General features: G+C 45.6%; 1 protein-coding gene across 1 annotated transcript in view; it reads right to left on the bottom strand.

The window, feature by feature from the left end:
• Nucleotides 1–663: 663 nt before the first annotated feature.
• Nucleotides 664–23,325, bottom strand: part of BRINP1 (BMP/retinoic acid inducible neural specific 1) — a 173,976-nt gene continuing 151,314 nt past the window's right edge. The window contains exon 8 of the mRNA XM_017664395.3: nucleotides 664–2,232. Within this exon, the coding sequence (XP_017519884.1) occupies nucleotides 1,092–2,232 (1,141 nt within the window). The 3' untranslated portion in view covers nucleotides 664–1,091. The remainder of the gene's footprint in view (nucleotides 2,233–23,325) is intronic.

Below are 23,325 nucleotides of genomic sequence, written 5' to 3'. Positions count from 1 at the left end.
AGAAATGGTGTGTTAGTTCATTTTTGTGCATTTGGAGTTAATCAAAGGATCTTTTTTTTTAAACATATTTACTTGGGGAAGTCTGCCTGGCAATATTAGAGCCTGCCCTGTTTCATTTTATTTTGGTTATTTTTATTCAAACTCAAATTTACTATGCAAGGCATTTCTAAGAAATCTGATACTATTTCTTTTTGGAGAAAGTAGGACTTCTTGATCAAGAGAGTGAAAGCTATCAGAACAATCTGAGACTGACTGAAAAAATACTTGTCTCTTGGCAGTTTGGCTGGAGGAGAAAACACAAAAGTGACCACTGTGATTTAGCAGGAACGGCACCGCCAAGGGGATCAGAAGACAGAGTTCAAATCCTCATTCAGGCAGTATCTCCTTGTGGCCACGGGCATGCCTCTTCTCTCTGACCCTATTTCACAAGCTAAATCAAGGAGTTTGATGGGTGATTCCTAAAGTTCTTCACTATTTCAGCACCCTGTGTTACATTTATGATTCTGTCCCCAATCCCACCTATTGTCCAGCTTCAATTAGTTTCAGTTTACTCAGAATGAAAGAAAGCTGTATGGGTAAGACAGCACCGTCACAGCATCCCCACCCATGTATGAGAAGAGACAAAGAACCACAAGGAATGAAGCATAAAGCAGGAAGAAATTATAACCGAAGAAATATCTTCTTTATCTATGTCCATTTCCTCCCACAAGGAAAAATGGCAGTGTCGGTTGTACATTACATATATCTCTCTTTCTTTTTAGTGTTTAATCTTAGCACCTGCACAGCAGAGATCTTTACAATTCATTGCATATGCTCTCCCTTTTCCCCCCCCTCAAGACAGCACCTGAGGCCTAAGAAGCCACTTCCTCCAAGCGCCTCAAAAGGCTGAGACCCTTCTTCATGACAGAGTATAGAAATAACAAACATGCCCAACGGTTTTATACAGTTGCTAGAACATTTCAGTTTCCAACGAACGAAGATTTTCCTTCTTTGAATATTACATTTTACAAATTTTTGTTTTCTTTTGCTTTGCTTTGTTCTGTTCTGTTTGTACAACAAAAGAGAAAAAGTCCATGGCAAGGAGTCCCAGGCTAACAAAGTTTGGCTGTCATCTGGTCCGACTGTTTGAGGATCTCGGTGTTGTAGAGGTCCAAGGCGTGGTTCACCCTAATGATCTCGCTGTTGGTCAGTTTCAGGCGGTGTTTCAGCATACAGGAGAACAAGTCCAGCTGGGGTTTCCCCGGGGCCACAGGAGGGGCCAGGCGATTAATTCGGTCCCGAATATCCAACAAGAGGAGCATCACGGATGAAGAGGAATAGAACTGGCCGCCTTGAGTGTAGGACTGGTTGACCTGCTGCACGGCACTTCGAAGGAGGTCCGCGTTGAACCTCAGGCTGTACCCGAACACCTGCACATCCGAGATCTTGATGTAGAACTGCCTCTTGGAGGGGTCGGACAGGTCCACAGGGCCCTGGCCAGTCTCATTACGCAGTAGGGTAGGTAGCCGAGTCCGACTACGTAGGTAGATGTGGACCGTCTCGAAAAACGTTTTCCACCGATTGCCCAGCAAGAGAGTCCAGTTGTAGCACTGGCTGTTTTGGAGACGGATCTTCTCCCAGCGCGGGTAGCCAAATTCCCCGAAGGGCATGTTCCAGCCCTCCGAGTGGCTCCCGCTGAAGGGGTTGACATAGACAAAGAACATGGGGTCCAGGCTGCTGTTACGCATCTGACAGATGCGCATGGACATGCCGATCACCATGTGGATGAAGTCCATGCGGTTCTTGTTGCTCTTGAGAGTGAGGGACATGCGCTTGCGCCACCGGGGATCAAAGAAAGTGTCAAGGCGGATCTCGTTGCTGATGAAGGTGGTGTGGACGTAGAGGCGCGAGTCCATCTTCTGCAACAGGTACTTCAACTCCAGGTCCTGGAAGTCCAGGTCTGTCTCGAAGCTGATGAACTGCTCACTCCGCTCCGAGTCCACGTTCTGTGGTTCGCAGCGACCTCGGTACAGCTTGTAGCCCTTGTTGCAGGAGCCGCAGAGTGAGATGTTGGCCAGGCTGCACATGGCACAGCTGTTGTTCCCACCTATGATGCAGGGGATGGGGCGCTGGCACAGCGTGGTGCTGCCATGGCACACGCAGCTTCTCTGGCTCTCCAGGAAGGTCCCCCAAAACCCATTCTCATTGCAGTAAAGAAGCGACTGGACCCGTGCAAGCCACTGCTGAATTGTCCTGGAGGATAGAGGGAAAAATGGAGAAAGTTAACTACGGGTGGACTGTGGTTATCCAACTGATAATACGAAGTGGAGCTGCCACAGAGTGAAAGGACTGGGAAGAACAGTTATCACAGAAAGAGCACTGAGTATAAATTGTAAGAATTATACTGTAATCGCTTGTAATGTCACAGACCAGCCATATGACATTGCACATTACCCTCCTGATGTTCAGTGTCCTCGACTGTAAAGTGAAGGGTTTTGAGAAAATGTTCTTTGGGGCCCTTCCAACTCCATGATTCCATTATACTTTGGCCCCAGAGAAGTTTGAGTCAGGAAATTCAAGTGTCTAAAGTCAAAACACTGCTGCGGAGTTGACAACCGCTTGTAAAAAATCAGCAGTAGAGAACTTAGGGGTCATTTCTTTTACTCTGTGTCAAATGGGTGATCCCCCTTCACAGACTCCTCCTGTGAGGTTATATAACATCCAGCAACTTCCACAAAACCTAATTACATTTTATACTATCTCTAGAGATGACTTAGTGCTTCCATATGTATCATCTTACATGATCTCCACAGTAGCTTTCAAAACATGTAAGAAAGATGTAACTTCCCCATTTTGCCAGAGTACCAAACCGTCAGTTCCATGAAATTTGTGTGACAACATCTATCTCTAGGTGTCCCTTCCCGCTGCCCCTCAACGTATAAACGCTACCCAAGCCTGTGCCCAGATTTCACCCACTACGACATTCCAATGAAGACAGATATTCCATCAGATAAGCAACAGGAGAACAGTAACAATATGTAAGGCGGTGAGCTTAGCAGCCTCTCATCCCCCCTTATTGCTGGGCGAGCCACCCCTCAGCTGTCTTCTGTGCTACAAATAATCCCACCTGCATCTCCTGACCTTGGAATAATCATGAGGTTGTGGGCTGTATCAAAGAACGCATTAATGATACAGCAAGAGGAGTGAGAGGGAGGTGGCGGCAGGGAGGTGGGGCGCAGGGAGCGCGAGGCCCAGGGAAAGAGGAGAGAGAAAACGGAAGAGCAAGGGAGAGCATGGGGAAGGCTGGTAAGACAGGAGCGATGGCCTGACCTAGATGAGCAGACCAGGCAGTGCCGAAGGAACCACCTGGAAAAGCAGAATGGGACGGGACGAATCTAGCACTCTTTGCCCTGCACAGGGCACACTCACTCCCATTTTCTCACTTGAGCCTCACAACAATACCCTGAAAATAGCTTGGGACATGAGGCTCGTCAGAGATTGTTTAAAATCCCGACTTCCACACTTACAAGCTGAGGTGATGCTCGGCAGTTTCCTTCACCTTTCTGATCATCCCTCCACACAGGGCTGTTGTGAGGATTACATGAATTTTTATGTGAAGGCTTAGCCCCAAACTTGGTAGGTATTAAGGGCTCGATAAAAGTTACTTCTTGTTATTCTTGCAAAGGGAGCCTCAGCTCCATTTTATAGACATGGCAAGAGAGGCTCAGAGGAGGAACGATGGACTCAAAGGTTGTACAGTGAGTGAATAGGGAAGTCTCCTGGCTCACAGCTATGGCTTTTCTCACTGTGTGTCAAGCAAGAGTCAAGAAAGCCTTTCTTAAGGCTGTCATACACTGGAATATATTGATGGTGGCAGTGGTTACTGATCCCCACTCTGGGAAGCTGGAAGCAGAAGCCCTTTTGCATCGTACAGGCAGTGTTGCAACCCATCTGTTCTATCCCTTCCACTGCTGAACCACTCTTGCCAAGCCCAGGAACCATGAGGTGGGCAGGAGAGCTTCATGTCAAAAGCATGTGCATTGGCCCCAGCAGCACTGAATTCAAAGCTCAGTTCTGTAACCAGGAACAAGTCACACTGTGTCTCAAGCCTCAGTATCCATATCTAAAATGAGACTAATAAGGCCCATCCCATATGGCGGGTGAGAGGATTGAGTGAGATCATATATTTTAAAGCATTTAGCACAGAGCCTGGCATAAACTGAAGGTAGTAATAGTAATAAGTACTCTTATTCCAGAGAATAAGCTATTCAGTCCTTTGAAGGTATTGAGACACTCTCGGGATTTCATTATCTCTCTGGACTTGGAGGGAAACCATTTCGTTATGTGAGACATTTGAAAATGGATACTGCTGAAGCAGCTTCCCAGAATGCTTTGCTTTAAATGAGTTGCTTATCAGCTGAGAGAAAATGGGGGAGTAATTAGTGTGCTCCTCCAAACTGCTCTGCCTTTAAAATCCGCTCCTGGCAATAAAACCTCTCTCACAACACTGCGTTGAAACCCCTGGTTTTCTTGTCAGTCTCCCGTCCAAAGCTCTGAGGCTTGAAAGGGGTGATCCCTCCTTTCCTGAGCACCTAGCCCAGCACCTGTCCTATTAATGTTTGCTGAATGAATGAATGAGTGAATGAATGAATGAACAAAGTTAATGTTTTCCTTCTCACTTTTCATTAAAAAAAAAAGAAAAGCAACTTCTCTTCCCCACTCTGGACTGCAGTATTAGTGTTCGATACCATCCACCCACACAGAAACAGACCTCCCCAGTCTGCTCGGCGAGACCAATCCTATTACAGCCTGGAGAACAGCAGCAGGCCCAGCCTTCAGGAAACGGAGCTGGAATAGTAATGAGCTAGGCAGCTCCCACCTCCCGAAGCAGAACATTGACTGAATATTGGCTATGAGTCATCCGGTATTTTTGTGAGCTGCAGGGACCTGCCACACGTCCCTGATTGCGTGGTTCCATCTGATGAGGGCGTTATTTCAAAATGCCTCTTTCAAATGGCCCACACTTGCCCCTGCCACTCCCTCTCCAAGTGACAAGGACAGTACCCCATTTAGAGCTCCTCTGTTCCCATCTGCGAGGCATTCTATAACCCCGCAGAGCGCCCCCTTTCTCGTGTCTCATCATTGGGACCCTTTGTCGGGACAGTAGCCCCCACTCCTTGAATCAATGCCTCATTGTGGATGAACTCTCAGAATCCTCCGTGGGGGGAAAGAAAAAGATGAAAGTTCGTGGTGATGGTGCAATAAGCAAAGGGACTAGTGGCAAATTAGGATTCCAGCCCTGTCGAGCGGGAGGGACTGGGGACAGAGGCCCTCTGAGGCGCATTAGCGAGCTGCATGGCACCTGCATCTCCTGACCTCGGAATAATCATGAGGTTGTGGGCTGTATCAAAGAAGGCATTAATGATACAGCAAGAGGAGTGAGAGGGAGGTGGCGGCAGGGAGGTGGGGCGCAGGGAGCGCGAGGCCCAGGGAAAGAGGAGAGAGAAAACGGAAGAGCAAGGGAGAGCATGGGGAAGGCTGGTAAGACAGGAGCGATGGCCTGACCTAGATGAGCAGACCGGGCAGTGCCGAAGGAACCACCTGGAAAAGCAGAATGGGACGGGACGAAACTAGAGGGGATAAGGCAGGAAGGAAGAACTCAGCCAAGCCTGCATTTGCTGTGACTCGCAGATCCAAGGAGCGTGGCCCTGGATGGGCCATCTGAGGGCAAAGCTAGCCTTTAATGAAGAGGCAGGGGCTGGGGTGTCAGACAGGGGGAGCAGCGTGAGTGAGCCTGCATTCCCAAGGTCAGTGGACCTTCCTTTGCTTTTTAATACTTCCTTTTGAGGAGAAGGGCAAAACCAGAAAAACAAGTCTTTTCATTCCAGTTTTGTATTTGTTCTTAACAGAAGCAACTTCCAATAGTGAAGAATCCCCATAAGTCAGATTTATCTCCTGCACCTTCTCCATGGCCAGCGAGAGCTCTGGTTAATAATCACTGATATTCAGAACCCCTGCAATGCCTGTACTGTAGGCAGCAGCCTAAACCAGCCAAGGGCATCAGTGCTTTATGGCTATTGAGCTCTCACTGTGTGCCCGGCATTGTGCTAGAGGCCCTCCCCGCGCAGCTTGCATCAGAGATGGAGACACCGAGGCCCCAAGGAACGAGACAGCTTGTCCGAGATCACCAAGCCCCACCGCATCACACACCAGGCTCTCTAACTCCAGCATCGGCGCCCTTGCTGCTATGTCCCATAATGTCAAATTAGAACAATGAAGCAAGCAAGAAAGAAGCAGGATACAGGAAGAGAAATAAATCAGAAATAATGGAAAAATACTGAAAGTTTGAGCATGTGAAGGGCCTATTATCACATTCCTTGCTTCCTCTGGACCTGCCAGGATCCCTCTCCTCCATTCACAGATAATTGGACCTCACCGACCAGGGCTCAGGGAGAGGTTGGGGACCAGGGTAGGAGGGACCGTGATCTATAAATACCATTTCCCAGGCTAGCGGGCGACAGCCTGTCTCAACCCTGACAACAGAGGAGTGACTTAAGGGGCTGGCTCCAGAAGGGAGGGTCCCACAAAGGACCAACACAGCCCCCCTGCAAGGCAGTCTGTGTGCGCCACTCAGGACCAAGTTTTAAAATGCCTTTCTTGGTCCCTGGGGATCCAGAGCATCTTCTGTTTGCAACCAAAGCTGAACTCTCCTACATCCAAATCAGCATATTTCTGTCGGATGAGGTTTCAATTTATTCTGATGGGGGGCTGAGAGGAGGGAGGGAAGGGGGAAGGAGGGCAGGAGGCTGCATGTTTATTTCTAAAGCTGGAAAGCCCTGGAGCCCGACTGGTAGGCTTCCACCGCAGCTCCACATGAACCAGGCTGGACCGCAGGAGTAGAGACCCTGCAAGCATCTCCCTCAGGCTTAGACCTGAACGTTGACACATGGTCGCTCAGGCGGAGGACCAATGTTTCTTGAGTCCTTGTATATCACGGCAGTTATCCCTTTAGGCTCACAGCAACCCCATGAGCTAGAACTCCTTTGTGATTTCCATTCTACTGAGATGGTGTTGAGGGCAAGGGAGGGACTGTGACTTTGCCATGATCCCACAGCATGGACGAAGCAGACCAGAACTCAGGATTTCTGGATGCAAACGCAGGGTTCCCTCCATTCTCTGCTGTACTTCCCCTACCCTCTAAAACCCAGGCTGGAAGACAGGCTGGGCCCTGGGCCATGGGGGCACCCCCACCGCTCCCCTGCAGGCTCTGCCGTTGCCTCTTCCAGGATTTTCTGGCAACCTGACAGGTCTCCCAGTGACACAGCTGGAGTTGCTCGTCATGTGGAGGGCAGAGGCTGTGCCACCCAGGGCTCCCCATCAGTGCCTTCAAAGGCACACACCTCCCGTTCAGAACCACCCAGGTGGGGGGCCCTGGCTGGAATTCCTAATTCAAGCAACCTCCCTGCTGATTTTAATTGGAGGTTTTGCCCAAGACAGGAATGCAGTGCTGGGCCAGTGGCATTTTAGGGAAGATCATACAGATTGAGTGCCAAGGAGAGCGGGGGGGGGGGGACCAGAATCTAGGCTGAAACAGAAAACTATAATCCATATCTCCCATTTGCCTACCAGGGGTGTTTATTTAAAAGTGGAGAGGAAATGAAAAAAGAAGAAGAAATTGGAGTTCTGAAATATTTTTTTATTATGCCCTGTGCTGCTTCCTTGGCATTTTTTTTTGACATTATAATGGTATCTGAGTGATTCTGTGAGACTCCATGAAACGTGCACCCTGTAGACCACAGACTGGGAAGACAAGCAGTTGTTTTAGGTTTCTGATGATGAACTGTGTTCTGGCTGCGCCGTGTATGACTCTGCATGAGCATGTGTGTGCACACACGTGTATGTGCATGTTACAGGGCAGTGCTGATTCCAGGTGAGTACATCAGTGGTGTCAGAAAGCTCGGGGCTCGGCAGGAAGAAGCCTTGGTGTGTGGATGTGCTTGTATGAATAACTGGCTGTCAGACCCACTCTGTGTTAATCATTTTCCCAGAGAACTATTTAGCTTTTGATCACTGCCCTCTTTGAGTTTCTCTTATTGTCTTAATAACTTACTATTTTCCCTTCTTCTCTCAGTTCTTCACATGACGTCAGAGCCTCATTAAACAGCTTACAACAATACGGAGAGACCAAAAAAAACAAAACCCTTCTGCGGCCCCTTGCGATGATGAAGGTGTCCAGTTTGGAATTGTGCAGTGAAGGCAGTAGGTGTTTGCAGAGGGCAGAGGTAGAGGGTAGGAGGAGGAATGGGGAGAGAAGGAATGCAAAAATCCAAGGGAGCCTTTGAAATTAAGTTGTCAGGAGCTTAACTGGGGAGGATTATGAAACAATTTTTGCAATTACCCAATTCTGTGTCTGGAAGGAGGTGACAGGCAACATCAGCTGCATATTCAAATTCAGTATTTTGCTCTGGGGCATGGATGTGCTAGAGGCAAGTGAAAGAAGGATCCAGAAGCCTTCTTTCAGCTGACACACAGGCTAAGAAAAGCAATGGGAAGCTCCCAGATTGGGGGCTGCAAGAATGTTTCATTCCTCCACTGCAGTTATCAGGCAGGAAGATGAGACTCAGACCAAAAGGCTAGGAAGTCAGAAAGGGCTAATCAGGTCAAGTGGACATAACCCTGAAGTACAATGGTCATCTAGAGCAATGATCTGGCCAGAGGTGGGGTGAGCAGAGGTGTGGGAGTCAATTACATGCTGGACCCTGCTCTACCACTACTTGGCTTTGGATATTTGACCTTGCTGTTTGACCTTGGATAAGTAATACACTTCACCTCTTTGATCCTCAGCTTCCTCATCTGTCAAATGGACCAAGTCATGCCTACCTTACACCTTCTCTTCAGAGCTGGAGTCAGATACTCGAAGTTCCTGGGAGATTTGCAGCGAAGGGAAGTCACGACTGACCATTAACCATTATTGTTACTGATGGCAAAAAATAACTGTTTTGTAAATGTTTCAGGTAAAAATATTCTCCTCAGTTACTAGAACAGCCCAGTTGATTATAGCTTAATAGCCTAGTCTCACTGGTTACTCACCATCTCCAGAACGCTGTCACTGTGAGGCCTGAAGAACAAGCTAGCTGTGGGCTTTAGAGTCAGAAAAGACCGGGTATTGAATCATAGTGCTGCAACTCATTATTTAACCTTGAGCTAATTGCTTGTCCTTTCTAAGCTCTAGTTTTTGCAACTACAGAATGGAGCGATATTACAGTCCTTTAGAGTAGCAGGTAGGATGATGTGTGTAAGTATGTGCACACTACCTCTCATGAAGAGCAACTACTGTGGTGTTCCTCTTGAACTCAGATACAAAATGGTCCCTTCAAAATAAGTAATTATAGATTGCAGACTCCAGGGAAGGAATTCAATACCTGTCACTAGGTCAGCTGAATATCGATATTAAAGTAGCAGCACTAAAACCTCTTCTTGACACACAATCTCTTCTGTGCCCCTGAATCATTGACAAGTAGATTACAGATCTAAGTGTGAAAAATAAAATAATAATAATAATAATAATAATAATAATAATAAATACCTATATCAACAAAACATCTTTTAGAGGAAGAACAGGGGAGCATCATTATATCAGAGGGGGCAAAGATTCCTTCACACAGCTCACAGTAAAAGAAAAACATGATTAATAGGGATTTATTAAGATAAAAAGATATTCATCAAAAGATCCCAACCCCAGAGTAAAAAGACAACCCTTTAGTTAGAGACTATATTTGCTACAATGTTAGCCAATCAAAGACTGGATTTGTATCACATACACACCTTCTCTGCTGACTGGATGCTGGGCTCCTCAAAGGCATTTAAGCCACCTGAGGTTTGCCACGCCTTCCTGGGTCTTTTTAAATCAGAGCTGAGGCAATTGCTCACAATTTTTGTTTTCCTGAGAAGGGTCTCCCTACACTGTTTAATAAATGGGATTTCTCCCAGAAACAAAAACAAAAACAAAAAACTACAAAGTGGTAAGAAAAAGTCGGATAACCAACAGGGAAAACAGGTGAATGAGATGAGCAGGCACTTCATAACAGAGGCTGTTCAAAAGGCCAGGGAGCCCAGGAAACTGCACTTCATCGTCGGGACCAGGTCAGCACTGTGACTTCGGTCACCAGGGCAATGCCAGTTAGAGTCACAAGGAGATGCCACTGCAGCAGGATGGCTACAATCAAATTGACAATCAAAATAAAAAAGATAGCAGACACTAAGTATGGGTGAGGATGTAGAGCAATGGAAGCTCTCCTATGCAACTGGCAGGAGAGAAAACTGGCCCAGCAAGTTTGGAAAACCAGAAGTCTCTATGAAAGTCAGTATACAATATCAAGAGGGGCAAAACAGAGCCACGGTGGGCGTAGCAATGAGAAGAGTGATTCCCTGGGAAAAAAGGCTGGTAGTGCCCAGCAGAGGATGCACGGGGGTTCTTCAGGGCTGACAAGCCCAGTGTTTTTATGTGGGTGCTGCTGGTCACATGCATGGATTCATTTTGTGAAAATTCAATCTTGCTGTACACTTACAATATTCTCCCTTTCTGTGTGTCTGTACTGTATCAATAAAACACTTCCACAAAACACTGTCCTTTAAGATAGTCAGAATACTACTATAAGGCAGCCATACTTTTCCTTTCTATACTTTTAAACTTTTTAAAGCTCTTCTGTTTTATTCTCTATTTTTTATCATCCCAGTTTTTCTGTGGCATGAGTTGGCTAGAGAGGGTATCATGCATCTTCTGTCAATGATATGAAAACCTAGGCTCAGAGAGGAGACATGACTTACTGAAGGGCCCCAGGGTGTTGTCACGTCACTAGGATTATAGCTCAGCCATGTGTGAGTCTGTCTGTTGGCTGACTTGGAGGGTGAGTTTGGGGAGGAAAACGGGGAAGTGGCACCGAAGGAGGATAAAGAGCTATCCACAGACATTGTAAGAACTTAGTTCTATTTCTGACTCAGCCCTCTGAGCCTCTCTAGATTCTATTCTGAACAGGAAGCTACTTCTGAGCCCCACGGAGAAAGAAGAAAAAAAAAAAACTAAAAAACTAAAAACAACAGAAAAAGGTCTGGAGATGCTTATTTTCTTGCCTTACGTCAGCTGAGTGAGTCAACTGCCCTACTTGCTACAAACACAGAATGACAAGCAGGGACGGGAATGGAGATGTGCCTCGTAGTGATGGTTTGAACAAACCTTGCACATCAGGGTGAAGCTTAGCTGCCAGCGTGCATCTTGCTGCCCCTCACCCACACTGTACATCCCTGGATTCCTGCGGGGGTAGCACTGTCTGCCTGTTTTACCCCCCTAAACAGAAAAGAAATGCCAAAGACAAACGCTTTATTGCCCTGTGGTTGGGAGGGCACTTGTAGGCTTTCATGATTGACAGCTAGCTGCCCTGAGCTAGCCTGGGGTTATCTGCGGGCTTGTACCTCTTCCTTAATAGGACAGTTTAATACATACTCAGAATAAGTCTTTGTCACCAAATCACCACCCTCTCCCTGCCCCGATCCCCAAACACACACACATACACAAAAAAAATCAGTAAGTTGGGGATTATCAAAGTAGCAATTTACTCCAAGGGGCACTGTCTGTGGGTTTAGAGTGACAGATTTTCAGAACCCTGCAGCTGAATGATGCTTAGACAAGGCCAGGTCCATGAGAAACAGAGCCCAGAGAGGTTATGTGACTTGCTTGAGGTCACACAAGTAGTCTCTGGAAACTGAGAGCCAGAATCTTCCCCGTGAGGAAAGGCCTCACACCCTGCCACACAAGAACACTGTTCTTTCCCCCAGCCTCTCCCAAAGGACTGATGGCATTTTACCCAGGTGACTGTGCACTGGGGCAGAGGAGACAGTCACATTTCTCAAGGATTATTGAAAACTGTCTCAGAACGGATACTAATTCCAGGAGGCACAGAATGTCACTATGGTCCAGCGGTCAGAAAGGTGTTCGTGGAGGTCAGGTAATCAGTGGAGTTTTAGCCCAGGTCTGTGTCACAGGGAATCCCACGGCTGTTTCTTGTAGTTAGTCCCCCAGTTTCAGAACATGTACTTGGAATTACTTCATGATTAGAATACTCTACAACTGGCAGAATGCTCTTCCTTTCCATTTCTGTACCTACAACTATCCATATACCCATGAAATAATAAGTATTATGGAACATTCTCTCCCTTTAACCAGCTTCCCAGAAAACAAAACAACAAAACTTGCACCTCAGTTGAAACACATAGCAAGGGGCTTCAACCTTAAATCCTCTAAACAACAATCTTGATTGACAAGCATTCTAAAGGGCAACTTTGTATTACACAATGTTTCTTCACAAGGTCTCTGAAGAGTGCATTCCCTCTGTACTAAAATGTATTATAGTAAGTGAAAAACACACTAATATGGGAGGTGGCCCCAGATCCTTTGACATTCCTCCCATAGACAAGAGATCTGTGCTCCCTCCCCTTGAATCTGGGCAGATTCCACTGCTCCTTTGACCAATACAGTAAGGCAGAAGTGATGCACACAGTTTATGGACTCAGATCTAAAGACTAGCAGCTCTACCTCCTTTGGGAAAATCCTCTGTGGATGCTGAGGCCACTGACAAGCCGTCTGACCACCCTGCTTCAGTGGTGACATGGGGAGACCCTGGATGGGGGTGCGGGGTGTTTCCCAGCTGAGCCCATCCTTCTGGGTGTCTGCTAAGGTACTTGACATGAGAGGGAAGTTCCTGCCCAAGCTTCTAGATGAATATCCAATGAGTGAGTTCAAGTCAAGTCCATGTGGAACAGTAGAATTGCCCAACCAATTCTGACATAAATTCATGAACATAATGTAAGGATTGGGGCTTGAAGCCCTTAAGTTGGTCAGTTTGATATATAGCAGCAGATATTCAAACTACAATCTACCATGAGCCCCGAAGAGAATGTAGAATATCTCTTCCCCATTCCAACACTATCAAGCTGTGTTACTGTACCAGGCAGAATCCTAAAAATGCCCCCTCTCTCCCCACAATTCCAGGCTGTAATCCCCAGGACCTGTGACTATGATAAGATATCAGTGCCATGATTGTGTTCTGTTATTTGGCACAGTTGACCTAAATATAAGGAGATTATCTAAGCAGGCCTAACCTAATCAGATGTGTCCCTTTAAAAACAAGTTTTCTCTGGCTGTTGGCCAGAAAGAGAACCTGAGAAATCCTGAGCATGGGAAGGACTAGCTGCACCTTTGTTCCTTTGAAGATGGAGGGGGTCCATGTGCAAGGGCTGGAGAATAACCTCTAGGAGCTCTGAGCAAACCCTGTCCAACAAACAGCAGGGAAACAGTGACCTCAGTCCTACAACCACAAGGAACTGAATGAGCTTAGATGTAGGTTCTTCCCCAAAACCTCAACATTGATTTCTGCCTATGAGATGTAGGTAGCTGTACCATGCCCATGATCTACGGAAACTGTAAGAGAATAATGTGTGTTGCTTTAAGCCTCTAATATAGTTAGAATAACTGTAACTAATACAGTCGCTCTGGCCAAGACAATTCACCACTCTGTTTCATTTTGCTCTTTTATAAAATGACAGGAATAGATTAGATGACCTTTTAGGTTCCCTGACAGTTATGACATTTTATGATTTCATAATTTTAGGTCATTTAGCCTCCCTGAGCCTCAAATTCCTAAGGTACAGCATCCGTGCAGGGCTGGCCCTGTGCCAGTTTTAATTTATCTGCCGGATTCCAAGCTCTCTGTGAACAGAGGTACTCTCTCCCATTCACCACTCTACTACTGCCCCTTGCATCATTCCTGGCACTTCATAGGCACTACGTATTTGTTGAATGAATGAATGAATGAAAATTCAGTATAAATATAATGTAAATATTCTTTGACAAGAACAAAGAACTATGCCTATGCAGAATGGCAACAGAAGAAGGAATATTATTTCATAAGGTTGGGCCAGTCATTGATTTCTGGGAGGCTTAGTTTTCTCACCTGTAAATGGGGAGACTAATCCTTGCTGTGGCTCCCCTAGGTTAGTAAGGTTATTATTATACTATAGGTTATTGTAAGGATCGGATAAGATCATTGGTGTGGAAGCCCTTTGCAAAATAAAAAATAAAAACCTGCCTTAGTAATAGTTGACTTTGTAAGGTTAGCAATGTCCCTAAACCAAATGGGGTAAATTTATTTCCTAATTATAACAGAAACTGAGTATCTTCCTGCTGTTATTTTGGCTGCTGCTGGTTAGCAGTCATGCCACCTCTCAGCACGAGTGGTACCTGCTGGGATATAAAGCCATTAGCATCTGCTTAAGCAGAAGGTGTTAGAAACTCAACTCAAAGACAACTAGCTGAAGGATGAGGATACACTGACAGGGAGGGAAATCCCAGCCTGTGGTACCATGCCAAACAAGCCAGACCACTGCCTCTTAATCTGCTGTAAACCACTCTTTTCCAAGGCTGGGTACTACGCAACCCAGAAGTTTCTTCAAACTTCAAGAGGGGTTCTTTGACCAAGTAAGTTTGAAAAACATGCACATGACCCATTCCCTACTTAGTTGTTTTCTTTTTAATTCACCATTTCATATATGTACTCAATCACAGACACTACCTCCTTTTTCTCTGTCACAATAGATTTAGAATTCAGTTAGGGGAATTCACTTTAGCTTGATTGCTACCAAGTGCACCTATAGTGAAGTGAGCCCATATTTATGATCCAGGTTAGTGTGGTCCCCAGACCAGCACAGCAGTGTCACCTAGGACCTAGAATGCATCCCAGACCTACTGAATCTGAAACTGTGGGGCTGGGGCCCAGCAATCTGTGTTCAAAAGGCCCTCCAGGCGACTGTGATACCCACTCCAATTTGAGGACTATGCTCTAATCCTTAAATCTGTGGTAAAGCTCATGTCAACACAGGGAAAAAATACTGAATCCTTTTACATCTGGGAGAGAGATTCCATTGATTCTTGTGTTCAGATTTCAAATGGCACCAGAGAGGATTTACTAAACCATGGCAGTCCTTCTAATTCATTTTTCTAATGGCCGCTCATCACCTAAATGATAATACAAAAACTCCACAGCTAGGTGCTCAGTCCCTCCATAATTTCATCTCAACACACTAGTCTAATCTTATTCAATAAGGACAATTACCCTAAGAACTACTATTTGTTGACACCTACTATATGCTAAGAACACTGCACATATCCTGGGTAATCCTCACAATAAGTCTGTGTGGAAGGTAATATTACTATCCTCATTTTACAGATGACAACATTTAAGGACAGAGGACACTGAATACACAGCTCACTGGGATTTAACACCGCACTGTCTGGTTCGAAAGCCCATGTATTTCATCTTGATTTATGTGCTCACTCTGATTTCTCATTTCTCATTTCTGGATGAAATTAACCTCACATTCCATTCTTCATAAGTATATTGTTCTCTGGAATGGAAAACTATTCTCTCCATCCCAAGTTCAAAGCATCATCATCCCTCAACTGGCATCTCAACTGTTCCCTCACTTCAGTTCGGCAAATGCTGTGTCATTATCTGACTTTACCTGTCACTGTGGGGGATGGGAGGCTACATGATGAGCAAGAAAAACAGTTGCTGCCCTCATGGAATTTGTGGTCAAGTAGGGGAAGTCCTCAACTGTGTGATCAAGCACACAGTTGAAAATGTGCCAAATGTTAGAAAAAAATGCAGTAAAGACATACTGCAGGACAGTGCAAAATAGCCCAGTGTATCAGGGCAAGCATCCCTAAGAAATGGGAGTTTGAGTCAAAATTTAAGGAGTGAATAGAATAATCCAGGCAACGAGGAAAAGGATTCTCCAGTCTTTCCAACAGGGATCTATTTTGCTGCAATTCAAACTATGTTTATACAATGAGAAGCATAACAGAATCTGTTTTATAGGGTTGTTATAAGGACGCCATGAGTATATATATGTAAGGCATTTAAAATTGAGGTTGGTACAAAATAAATGATCATTACATGTTAGTGATTATTATCATTTTTTTTCTTACTCTATGACCTTGGACAATCGCTCCATTAATAGTGGCAAGTTAATAGAAATAAGCTTCTGTTTCAGGACAAGCTTGTATAATCGACCTCCATATAAGTGAGTTGACACACAGCAACCGGGGTGTGTGGCGCTCGCAGGATGCTGACTACTCATGGCGGGTTGGTTGAGTCCCTTCAAAGCCCACATACTTCTGCTCCCTCCAAGTAACAAGTAAACAGGTATGTTTACGGAAAGTCAGTTCTCTTTTGTTCCCAAACCTGCTTCTGCTTTGCAGGTTGTATTTATTTGCTAGCCTTAAATCATGGAAATGAAAGTCAAATAAATCAATGAACTCTGAGCTTTCTCTGTGGAAACTAATTTGAATTCCGTGGAAAGATTCTATGAAGACTAGTTGCTGAAAAAAATTGCCATCAATTTAAATAAAGAGGAAGTACCTGAAAAAGATTAGGAGGGTTCATAAAGATCTACAAACATTTATATCATTTCTTAAAAGACTTTAAACTATTGCTGCACTTTGAATAAACTACAGTTGGAACTATTACATAATCATAGGTGTGGCTTATGCAAGACAGCCAGTAAAATGTTAAATGGAATATATCAATGCCCTCAAGATTTTGGCCCTATGTCAAAGGGCTGGGCAAGGAGTGTACATTTATATATTTTAAGTTAAAGTCATATGTTTTTATATGTGAAGCATGTATGCATTTTAGAATTCCCTATTTTAACTTTTCAGTTAATTAACTGAAAAATTATTGGTCTTTGTTTGACAAGGAGCCTTGTGCTTTGATTTCTTACTGTGTGCTAGCAGTAGCATATATGTTCTTTTGCGGATTTTCTAATGTGAGGCATTAATTTTATCTCCATCACATCAATTAGAACAATGAGGCTGAGATACTGTAATGCTGTGCCAAGGTGATATTGTTAGTAAATGGCAGTCACACACCTGGGCCTATCAGACTCCAGAGTCTGAAGTCTTAAGTATCTTAAATTCCATTGCCTCCCTACTATATTATTACATTTTGTTGGGCTCATGTTTTATCTCCTCTAATGGAAACATCCATACGTTGGAAGCAGAAACAGTGTGTTCATTAAACATCTAGCCTCTACTACTGCTGTGCTTCTGATTATATTAATACTGTATCTGTACATTTCTTTACAGTTTATTAAGAGTTTTGACATATATCACATAAATTGACAAGGACACCGACTCCATGGGGTAGCTATTCTTATTATCCTCATCATGCAGACGAGGAAACAGAGGGTTCACGTAGGTTTGGAGATTTTTGGAGGTCACACATCTAATAAGTGGCAGAGTAGGAACTGTCACTCTAATAAACTGAAACTGACTTCGGTTCAATAAAATATAAGAAGTCATATTCCTCTGCCCCAACGGCAGGAGTCTATGGAGATTAAATCCAGAGGCAAGTAAGGATGGGGTTCAGAGGAAAGAATCAAAACCAGCATGGATATTTAGGGTCATTATAATAGTGATAACGATTATCTTGGTGGCCAGAGTCATTCCATAGACACCAATTAAACACTGAATGGAGCAGGAAATATGTTAAAAGCTGATGTGGGTTCAGAAGCTGTGGCCCCAGGATTGCAGCCTGAGGTGGATGCTCTCAAGAGATTTTCATCTCAGCAATACACGATTACATCGGCTTGGCTAAGGCCCAGACTGCTGGGTCAAGGCCGTGTGAATATGAGAAATAAAAATAAACCAATGAAAATGCCAGTAATCATGCTACTTGGCCTCAAGAACAAGTTCCATGCATCTGCTTTGCCTCACAACACTGTAACCACTGTAAAAATCAGGTGATAGGGTATAGGGAAGAAACATCAATCACATGGACATTAAGCACCTACTGGATGCTAGGAATTTTTCTTCATCTTATTGAATTTAAATAGACTTTCTATGCTTGTCCTTTTTTATCCCCAGTGGGGTACATTTCCCAAGGTAATGGACTGAGAGCAAGAGATACTTTCAGGACTTCATCCAGGTCAGTTGAAGACAATGTCCATTTGCAGCTTCCACTTTAGCATACTGTCTGGACTGTCCCAATCAGAGGGTCCCACAGTCACTTAAGTCCCTTTGGCCTTAGTTTCTTCATTTATGAATGAGGAAGGCAATCTAACCATATACTATATATGTGGAAAATCCATAGATTATTTACCTGGCAATGGCACACAATTAAAAAATATTGTGTCAACATGCCTTGGGGACTCCATTCTCAGTAGAAAATAATTTACTTGTCCATAATTGAACCAAGTTTTTTGAATAGCTATGGCATACCAATCACCATGCTAGGAAGCTATGATGATACGGTGAAGAACATGGGTACAGGTGCATGCAGAGAGCTGATGGTTGCAAGGGAGAGAGAGAGGCATTAATAAATAGATAGACTTCAGTATAATGGGATGCTGAGATTTGGACTTCACTTGAAAAGTCAGAATGCTAGGAAAGCACATAAAATACATCCCAGCACAGCCTTCTGATGGAAAGGAACACAGCCATTTGAAATGATACCTAAGGATACACAGAAGTTACTGCAGTGAGGCACATTCCAGGCAAAGCCTGTGTAGAAGGAGATGGGATGTGAACATTTACTGAAAAGAAGGATTAGTGGGGTCGTATCTGAGAGGAGCAAGGAGAAAAAGAAGATCTGCTATAGTTAAAGGTGATGTGCAACTATGTCCTACTTAACTTGCACCCCACCCCTCAAGGCACGCATTTGCACCCAGTGTTCTCTGGAGTAGCTGGTATAAACCCATCATGGATTTAACCAGGCCCCATGCAGGGCAGAGCCAGAACTGGAACTCAGGTCCTCTGGTTCAAACGAGTGTCCTTTTCAAAATCACACCCTGACGCTAGATTCTAATGCTTTGAGCACAAGCCCTGTTGCTTGTATCTTTAAATGCCTTTGTTTCTGAAATAGGGCTGGGAGACCAGGTGGTCGGTAAACATTGATGGAATTGCACAGAAAGCCAACTGAATTCAGCGCTGTCCAAGCTAATTTTGTGCTGCTTTTTTTCTCTCGCTCCCCTCCCCTTCCTCTTTTCCCATCTACCTTCCTCTTTTTTTCCTTTCTACCTCCCTTTCTTTCCTCCTGCTCTGCTTTCTCTCCTGCGCAGGAAGACGTGATTTCCATCCCAATGCAGTCTGTAGTCTAGGCAGGGGACCCGAACACCTCGGATCATCTTGTCTTGGGCATGGGTAGAACAGCACAGAGGTTCCAGGAAAGGACCCTGCCTATGTTCGAATCCTTCCTGCTACCTGCTGTATAACCCTCAGCAAGCCAATTAATGTCTCTGTGCCTTAACCTTCCCATTCGTAAAATGGGATGAGTTAGTGCTACCAGATAAAGTGTCTGTGATGATTAAATAAGTTGAAAATGTGTGGGACAGCACCTGGTGCATTGTGAATGATTTAAAAGTGTGAACTCTTAAATGTTGCCTTGGACCTAAACTCAGCTCTCTTCTCTTCCCGAGAACTTCAATTTCAAGTTCCACCTTGTTCACATGGCCCCCTTTCATAGTACACTCATAAGTTTATAAAAGTGCTTCCAGACACACCATCTCAGGTAAACTATCAGATAGAGACCCTCTGAGGTAGGAGGAAGAATTATGCCAATTTTACAGGAAAGAAAACTAATGTTTGGTAAGTCTCAGTGTCTGATAATTGTAGTCACCGAACTCAGAGTCTGTCCCTCTATCAAGGTGAGGATCTCCTGGTAGTGAAACAATCCACATCTTCCCTCCACTGGTCCAACTGCACTACTGTGGCCTGACACTTGGGCCTGCTCCTGCACAGGATAAAAAAAATCCACCATGGTGCCCTGGGACCCCCAAAAGAACCTACCACATCATGGGCATCAATAAATATTTGGTTGGGTATGTGACTCCCCATTGGTAGGTTGGTGCCCTCATCCCAACCAGCACTGAGCCTTGCACTGGGCTGGGTCTTATCTTGGTGCCTCCAGAGCCTGACACTGGGTAAGCTCTCTGGAAGTGCCTGCTGAGTTGACTACTGAACCTGACCCCTTCTCTGTGCCCACAGATGTATCTAATACATCTTGCTTTCTGTCCAGGCTCCAGAGTTGATTTAGGGCCATTTTGTGAATCGCAGCACACATTAGAGCCTATGGGAACTCTAATCCTGGTCCATCACCAACCCCATGACCTTGGAGAGCTAAGCCTGCCTTGGACATCACCACTCACCAAACTCTCAAACCAGGTGCCCCTCCTTGCTGCTGCTTAGGGCCTGCACAGGGCTCCTGGCCACCACGCCCACCACTGGAATCGCAAGACAGTTCCGGTCCTTCTGCTACCTGCCCTGCGACCCTGGGCAAGTCAGATCTTTGCCTCATCAATGCCTTGGCCTTTAAGACAAATTCAATAAAATCAACTTCACAGAGGCAGTGTGAGGATTAGATGAGAAAAAATGTATGTCATCATCATTAATACTCAGGCTTACTGAGTATTATCATGCTCTGAGTAACTTACAGGCTAAATACCAATGCCTGGTAAAAATAACAATAAGAAAAACAGCTAACATGAATGGATGTTTTCCACGTGCCAGGCACTGTTCTAGGTATTTTATGTGGGTTAAAGCATTTAATTATCAAAATAGCTTTTGGAGGTTGGCACTATTAGCCCCATTTTAAAGATGAGAAAATTGAGGCTCAAAGATACTGGTAACTTCCCCAGGGTTACAATGTAAGCAGGTGACAAAGCTGGAATTTGAACCCTGGCAGTCTGAATCCAGAATCTTTATACTTAGCCAGCTCTATTCCCTGTTATAATAGCTGCTCAATAAGTGGTTGTCATTGTTTAGTGATTGCTCTCATTGTCATCAATCACATTTGCCTTACATAGAGGATAGTCATGTCAAGCTCCACGTGTACTCCATTTATCTTGTCGTACCAAGTCTTCAAGACTCCCTCTGATCCCCATGACCCACACCCCCACATTTACACCCTTGAGTCTGCGCTGAGCTTTTGGCCAACAGGAATGGTGAAAGGCACCCCCTGACTTCCAAAGCCGACTCATAAGAAGGCTTCCGGCTTCCTGATGGCCTCGGGACGCTGTCACACTGCAAGAAGCCCAGGTCACAAGGAACGGGCACACACAGGCCAACATCCCTTTGAAGTGCCAGTAAAACAATGGACATTTATTGACCTTGGGTACATTACAGAACTCTCTGGGTCTCGGTTCCCCTTATCCATAAAAAATAGAAATGGCAAGAGGTAAGTAAGAGCACCTAGTTCATAAGGTAGCAGTGAGGAGGAAATGAGTTATTCCTATAAGATGCAAAGAACAGTGCTTGACGTTTAGAATACTGATGCTGAGTGACAACTCCTTCTTTCTCTTTCATTTCTGTCTCTTTCTGTCTCTCTCTCTCTCTGAGTCAGGCACTCTGTTAGGTTTTTGGAATTTTAAAATCCTAACCCTCATCCTTAACCTGAGGGCAAGTATTACCATCTCATGTTGTCAACAAGGGGCAGGGGCTTCCGTAAAGCCTCGTGGCTGGCACATAAAGGGCCAGGATCTGGGTGGTGTCCGTGTGTGGCTAGAGCCCCATGCCCTTCCCCTCTCCCACCTGCCTCCACAACGCCCTTCCTCTGTGACACGGGGAAGTCTGGGCAACCCACATGGTAAGGACGGCCTCTGCTGGGTGGGCTCGTCTCCCTTGAGGCCCAGCATGCAGACCAGCTGCTGCAGAGCAATTGGTTCATTTGTAAATTCCAGCTCGTTTGCCTCAGGTGGCCTGAGTCTCTGGTATGGGACCACTTCTGACACTCTCCCTGGTGGGGCGGTGGCCTGCCTACTGCTGTGAGCGGCACTCATTAAAGCCCCTGGTCCCGATGTCAGGAAGCCAGCAAGGAGGCCCAGTTCTCCTGGGAAGGCTTCAGAGGCATCAGCACACAGCTGAGTTTTAGGGTCCTGCACCCCTGGCACCCAGCATTCAGTACTCGTGAAATGAACATATGGAGTGCCCTGCTGTGGTGGAAGTCTAGACATCCTCTGCAGGTGAGTGTAGGAGGGAGGCTATGGTGTGGTCAGGTTTTCTTGTCTCAGGAGGAGAGAAGGCAGTGCAGTGAGTTCATTCTTCGAAGGTCCTGGGCAGGACTGGCAGGGCATTTTCAGCCATCTGCCTCGCATCGGAGGAGCAGCTGTTCACAGATGTGGACATCGATGCTCAGAATAGTGATGTGACTTGCTGAAGGTCACACAGCTCGCTTCATGGTAGGGCATGATCCGGAGTCCAGCCCCGACTGTGTCTGGTGTCCTTTCCAGTTGCCCCTTCTTGTCCCTTCTCCCTCCCTCCTGACACCTGTCCAGCTACTGCCCTTTGGAGCCCGCTGAGTCTTCCCCAGACCTGGCATACCGCTGGCACTCTGCGCTCTGCATACTGGCCATTCTCATCTTTAATAAATATCTGCCCAGTGTCTTTGGGCCTTTGGACACCCCCCCACATACACACTGCCACTATCACACTTCATGCTCTGAGGGGACCATCAGCAAAGTGACAGATACATCTATTTAAAGCCTCGTCATTGTTGAATATTACTCTTCTCTACCAGATCGGGGCCATGTGGCCAATCCTGGGGATGCACACAGGTTCCGTACCTAAAGATCTGTTCAGAAGCCACTTCTTATGGTATTCTGGGCTGAGTTATAGCCCCCAAAATACGTATGCTCATATCTTCATGCCTATACCTCAGACTGTCACTGTGACTGAAGAGAGGATTTTTAAGGAGGTGATGAGGTCATTGAGGTGGGCCCTCACCCAACGGGACCACTGTCCTCATGAGGAGAGAAGACTGGAACACAGACACACCGCGGGAAGGCCACGTGCAGACACAGGGGAAAGATGGCCCGTACAGACCAAAGAGAGAGGCCTCAGAAGAAGCCAACCCTGCCTACACTTCAGTCTCAGATTTCAAGCCTCCAGAGCTGTGAGAAAATTAATTCCTGTGGTTTAAACCACTCAGCCAATAACACTTTGCTGTGACAACCCTACCAAACTACTATATAAACGGGAACTTTTTCCTCACTGCCAACAGAGCTCTTTCTCTGAGACACTGCTCACAGCACCGTTCACTGTGTTCGTTTCTGAATCTCCCCCAGCACCCAATGCAGGTCATGTGACAGATACCTAGTAGATCTAAACGGCACCTGCTTTAGACACACCCTCATGGTGGCACTGCTGCAGATGACGAGGAAGCCATTGTAGGATGGACCCCTTTCCTAGTCTCTGATTCTGCAACAAGCAAGCCACTGCCAGGAGAAATTCTATTTGATTTG

This window comes from Manis javanica, chromosome 2 (assembly GCF_040802235.1).
Source record: "Manis javanica isolate MJ-LG chromosome 2, MJ_LKY, whole genome shotgun sequence".
NCBI lineage: Eukaryota > Metazoa > Chordata > Mammalia > Pholidota > Manidae > Manis > Manis javanica.
The sequence above is the reverse complement of the archived record's forward strand: the minus strand, read 5'-3'. Positions and strand labels throughout refer to the sequence as shown.